The 5999-nt window shown below is 44.7% G+C and overlaps 1 protein-coding gene across 2 annotated transcripts in view; it reads right to left on the reverse strand.

Moving 5' to 3' along the window:
- Nucleotides 1–227: 227 nt before the first annotated feature.
- Oat (ornithine aminotransferase) overlaps nucleotides 228–5999 on the reverse strand; it is a 19323-nt gene continuing 13551 nt past the window's right edge. Inside the window, exons 6-10 of one of the 2 annotated variants that reach the window (XM_021168381.2) lie at nucleotides 5210–5332; nucleotides 4404–4532; nucleotides 3384–3497; nucleotides 2279–2423; nucleotides 228–1103 (exon numbers count right to left, since the gene is read on the reverse strand). In XM_021168381.2, coding sequence (XP_021024040.1) covers nucleotides 943–1103; nucleotides 2279–2423; nucleotides 3384–3497; nucleotides 4404–4532; nucleotides 5210–5332 — 672 coding nt within the window. In that variant the 3' untranslated portion in view covers nucleotides 228–942. The remainder of the gene's footprint in view (nucleotides 1104–2278; nucleotides 2424–3383; nucleotides 3498–4403; nucleotides 4533–5209; nucleotides 5333–5999) is intronic. The other variant, XM_029479840.1, reaches the window with a different exon arrangement.

Genomic DNA, 5999 nt, shown 5'->3' on the forward strand with positions numbered 1-5999 from the left:
CTATGTTGATCAGGTGACCACAATAAGTTCATCATCAATATGGTGACCTCCTCAGGAACAGGGGACCCCCAGGTGGCCTAAGGAGGGGTGAACTGTTCCAGTTCAGAAAGTTCATCCCCTGTGAAACACACACACACACATCCCCTGTGAAGTTATTACACAAAACACACTAGAGAAAAATGAAACAAAATTTAAATATAAATAAATAAGTAAATAGATTCACATCATTGTACAGATAGAAACTGGTCATAGCTTTATTTAGAATAAAAGGTCTGAAACACACCCAGTGATCTCAATAGGCAATGAAATGCCAGTCATCAGGATGAAATAATACACTGATTATTACCAAAATGGAAATACAAAATACTCTGTTGGCGTAAAAAGAAACATTAAGCTTTATTCAAAGAAATACTGAAAATAAATGTTTTACAAATTGCAATCAAGCAAAGTATAATTTAGTAATGAATTCTCAGAATCTATATAATACATTCTGGTGTTGGCCAATGGAAAGTTTACTTTAAACTAGTATTTTACATATGCTTAACCTTCAATCAGCTTAACATTCATTGATTATAATGATTTAACTGCACGAGGTTAAGCTAGTTTCTTCTGTAGTAGCTCAGAAATAACTTCTAAATACAAAACATTCACATCAGCAAGGAAACTGCAAAAACGCACGTAAATGACTGCAGGACTCCATCTGCAGGCTGTGCGCAGATGGATCTGTTTCTCCTTAGAAAGTTCCCACACAGTCAAACCTCAACAAAGAGATGCCTCGCCTCTCGCTCTCACTTTTCTGTCACGCAGCCACCTGCAGGTTCCTAGGTGTCTCTCTACTATGCATCAACTGAAATATACGCCTTTTAGGAGACAGGCTCTGGCCATTGCAAGCAGAATTTCGCAAGAGCCCTGTCTGAAGATGGCTCCCCGGAGTTCCTACTCTCAGAAGGACAAGATGGTCTTGTTGATGATCTCCACGGACTCCCGGATCTCATCCTCTTTGATCACAAGTGGAGGGGCAAGCCTGATGATATCACCATGGGTTGGCTTGGCCAGAAGCCCATTATCTCGAAGTCGCAGGCACACCTTCCAAGCATCACAGTCTACAAGAAAAATGGTCACAAGGTATGAACACCCTGTCATAGGCACAGCCAGTGCAGCCCCACCAGAGAGTGTCCCCAGTGTCAGGAAAAGGAGCTCTAAGTCACTGCTTTACTCAAGAGGTTGCCTTACTGATTCCTTGGCAAGCACCTAACTAGGTTTGAATGACAAGTTTAGACTGTTACAGGCAGAACGCCCTTGTCTGCAGTGCTTGGGGCCAGAAAGGCTCCTTCCAGACTCAGGAATGCTGGCAAATACAGAAGGAGAGGATGTATTTCAGAAAAGGGGCTACGTAAACATGAAACTCATATTTCACCCTGGCACAGTCTAAAAGTAATTTCACCCAAGATTCTTAGAGCCCTACATTTTGGTTATGGCCTGTCCCCTGGGGTCAAGTAAGGGATTTCCCTCTGGTGTGAGGGTTTAAGTCAAAACCTTCCAGATTTGGGAATGTTTCCACTTCTCAGGTTAGGGGCACCTAACATGCAACCATGGGGGAACTAATGTGACAGAACTTGGGTAGGAGACACAAAATGAGCCCTGCACACTGCTGAGATGACCCACGGAGCCCTGCACACTGCTGAGATGAGCTGACACACCTCCTGAGCATGCAGAACTAAGCATCCGCACCCAGCAGTGACTCTCAACCACTGCCCAAGTCCAACCTGTTAGTCAGATACTTGTGGCTCCTTTCTCAAAGCTCCTCGGTTGGAATCCCTGCTTTAAAAGGAGGGGTTAACCCAAGAAAACCAGCAGGGTGCCCTGGAGGGTGATAAGTGAGGTCAGGCACACAAAGAAGCCTCCATTCCTTATTATCAACATCAAAGTCATTCCTTTTATTCCTCCTGCTGCTTTTATGACCTCTACAGGATGTACAAAGTCTTCAAGTGAGGGGAAAAGATTAACAGAAGATAGCCAGAAATTGCAAAGAGCTGCCTAACTAACAGAGACAGGAAATAAAAATGTCTGCAAAGAATAAACACTTGGTTAAATGAGTTAAACATGCCTTCCTGTTGGAAAGATCAACATTTAAGATAACATTAATACAATTGGGTCATACTTTGCCTAAATGGCTTGGCCAACTATCTAATCAACTGTTAGAGGACTGCCTTAACCATAGTCTTTGAAAGGGCTCTCCACACAGTGTGCTCTGGCCGTTACCTTTGGTTTCTCTTACCTTTGGTTTCTCTGATGACGATGGCATTTAGCAACCCTTTCCCTCTCACCGAAGTCACAACATCAGAGGGCAGCTTCATGAGCTCCTTCCTCAGGATAGCACCCATCTTGTCTGCGTTCTCAGCAAGATTCTCCTCTTCTAAAACCTGTTTTAAGTATATGTACCAGTGAGTATCCTGGAGCAACCCATGTAAGCTGCAAGCAAAATGCCCGTGTGATGAGACAGAGACCCAAGTGATGTCACCTGTGTGTGCTTTTCATTTTCAGGGCCTGGATTAATTTCTAGCTAAACAGATACAACCTCAGAGCCTTGCTTTAGTCACAAATCCATTGTCAATCAGTCTTCGTGGCAAAATAAAGATTAAAATTCGCTTAATGCAACTTACAGTACAGTTATTATCTGAACATCTTAATGGACTTAGTATAACTTAGCTTTAAACTGTAAGAGAACTGCCTTTTTCCTGCCCCTAACATATTACTATACCTTATGTCTACTTCCTGGGCCGGTTTCAAACCTGTGACTGTCCTGCCTCTCAGCTTCCCTAGTGCTGGGATTACAGGTGTGTCCCACCATCCCTGATTTCATTTCTATCTATGTGGTACTAAGGTATCAAACCCAGAGTCTTACTCTTTCACTGAACTAAGACCACCAGCCCTCAAATCTGCCATCTGACAAACAAGAGGGAAGACGAGTTTGTGGTCACCTGTAATCCTAGCACTTGGACAGCTAAGGCAGGAGGATTTCCAACTGTCTAGCTTGGGCTACTTGGTAAATTCTAGGCCAGTATCAACTACAATGAAACCTTGACTTATGTATAACAAACAGACAAAGAAGGAAAAAAAAGAACTAATCTTGTTGTTAAACTGCATAGTAGGTGGACAGCAGCCAGGTGACAGACTACACACTCGAGAAGCCCAGAGGAGTCCAGTCTATGACACAAGGCAAAAGTTACTATTTGAGAATGCCTTGCCCCTAAAGCCTTCTCTCTGGACTTCATGTTCTCTAGCACTTGGCTAACTTACGAAACTTATTATGCCAGAACTTAAATTAAAAATAACTTCAACACTACTTAAAGTAGCTATCATTCAGCCATATCTGTTTTCACCTCAAGAGCCGCAATGGCAATTCGGCAGCCTAGTGGGTTTCCGCCGTATGTGGAGCCATGCTCGCCTGGTTTAATGGTCAACATTATCTCATCGTCACACAGCACTGCAGACACCTGAAAGACAGAAGCATCATGTTGTTCCTCATATTCTCAGTACACCAGGAACACAGGTACTCCTATACTGCTGATATTAAATCTCTGTAAGGTTCCAACCCAAAGCTTACATCTGTCTCCTGATTCTCAATCATAACCCGAGACAAAACATTACAAGTGCAGTAAACACATTTCATGGCACAAAACAATACAGCACGCACATTTAGAACGAAAAGAAAAAAAAAAAAACGTTTTTATTACTAGTTTGTGTGCACGAGGTATTTTGTGCACAGGCATGTATGTCTATGCACCACTTGTTTGCAGTGACTATGCAAGCCAGAAGAGGATGTTGGATCTCCTGGAACTGGAGGTACAGATGGCTGTGAGCTGCTATGTGGGAGCTGGAAACTGAACCCAGGTCCTCTGGAAGAGCAGCCAGTGCTCTTAACCACTTAGCCATCTCTGCAGGCCAAGCAAAGCTGTTTTACAAAATTACAGTCCTTTCCAAAATACTCTACTTAGAAAACAAACTTGGTCACTGTCTGCAAAAAAACAATTCAGTCTACTCGGCAGGAACATCTATCCTTCAAAGTCCTTTTATCCCACAGCAATTACTAGCTCTAGATGTAACCCCCCCCCCAAAAGAACAAAATGTCCCCATCTTTATGTTCCTTGTACAAGGTTTTGAACAACTAGTGAATCTAGCTACTGAACAGTGGGAGTGAAAACTTCTGAGGGGAGACGCTTCTGTCCAAATCAAATGCCACAGTGCACCCCAAGGCACACACTGCACATGGTCAACACTAACCTCGTGGACCACCGAAGGGTCCACTAAAATGTTCCAGGTGGTCTACGTCACACGTGGCCAAATCAAACCACCTAAAAGGCATCCCAGTCACAGTCGCCAAAGGAGGGCATTGAACTTACAGGGTATAAACCGCCAGAAAGGGCCTTCCCAAGAAGAACCATGTCAGGTCTGACATTCTCATGATCCACAGCTAGCCATCTACCAGTTCTGGCCAATCCTGTCTGTATTTCATCAGCAATAAACAGGACCTGGGAGAGACAACAGGCAGCCAACTGTCATTCTCACGTACTGATGAAACAAAGACCATCACTATTTCAGTCTTGCCACTAAGAGGCATTCCGACACACCCTGCGATCTAGGAGGATGCTTTCTGTACCCGCACAATTCAATGGTATCCTATGAAACTCTGTTTCCTGTATCAGGCCAATACCTCCCAGTGGCCCACGTGGCACTGTTCTGCATGGCAGAATGGCACGTGTGCAAACATGAAGAGTTTGCAGAGCTTTAATGGCTTTAATGACACTCTCAGAACAAATTCACATAATTAATGCTTATTCAATTATCAAATATTTTCTGGAATTCTCATTAGTGAGCAAAATATACTATTAGCTTTGGTGGAAGAAAGAGGAGAAGATCTGTAAGGTCTGGAGCAAAGGGACACGAGACAGGGCTGGAGAGGGATCAGAAGAGCGAAAGCCTCCTGGAGGGGAGGAGGGAACCGCAGCAAGAGCCCGATGGCTGCAGCCTCAGCAGCCCACAGCCCGGCATCTCTCCAGGGTTCTAGACACTGAAAAGTGAGCTTCCACAGAGGGTGCGAAGCACTGAGTGTTCCTTGAGTCATGAAACTCATCATTTAGCCTGTCAGCAGAGTCCAAACAAGTGCAGGCCAGTCAGTCTAGCCTCACTGTAAAGTGAGTGGGACAACCTGGTGCCTGGTGCAGAGTTCCCGAACTCCTGTCAGGTATCCTGGATCCGGAACGATAACGCCTGCTTCACCCTGGATGGGCTCCACCATGAAGGCAGCAACATTTGGATCCTGAAGAGCACGCTGTGAAAGAAACAGAGCGAGTTTTAATAGCTTCTGTTCTACTCTGGCAACTGAAATCAAATACTTCCTGTTAGGAATTAATTATGCGGGACAGACTGGAGAGGTGGCTTAGCAGTTTAGAATACTTGTTGCTTGGGGGATCAGGGTTTGACTCCCAGCACCCATATGGTGCACATATACATGCTGGCAAAATACTTAAAGTAAACAAATAAATCTAAAAAAAATGACGGGGGCGGGGGTAACGATGATGACAGTGGTCCATGCCTGTAATTCCAGGACTCCAGCATGCTGGGTTTACAGGCATATACAATTACTATAAGTAAAATCTAGGTCAGGAGCGAGAGACGACTCAGCAGCTAAGGGCACTGGCTGCTCTGGCAGAGGTCCTAGGTCCCATTCTCAGCACCCACATAAGGGCTCACAATTGCCATTAAGTGCAGATCCAGTGCCCTTCTGGCGTCTGTCACTAGTACATGCACATGGCACATCTGCATACAGGCAAACACTCAAACCATTAAAACAAACAAAACACCATCTTATGAGTTCTTTGTTTGTACAAAAGTACTCAGCAGCCGGGCGTGGTGGCGCACGCCTTTAATCCCAGCACTTGGGAGGCAGAGGCAGGCGGATTTCTGAGTTCGAGGCCAGCCTGGTCTACAGAGTGAGT

This window comes from Mus caroli, chromosome 7, assembly GCF_900094665.2.
Source record: "Mus caroli chromosome 7, CAROLI_EIJ_v1.1, whole genome shotgun sequence".
NCBI lineage: Eukaryota > Metazoa > Chordata > Mammalia > Rodentia > Muridae > Mus > Mus caroli.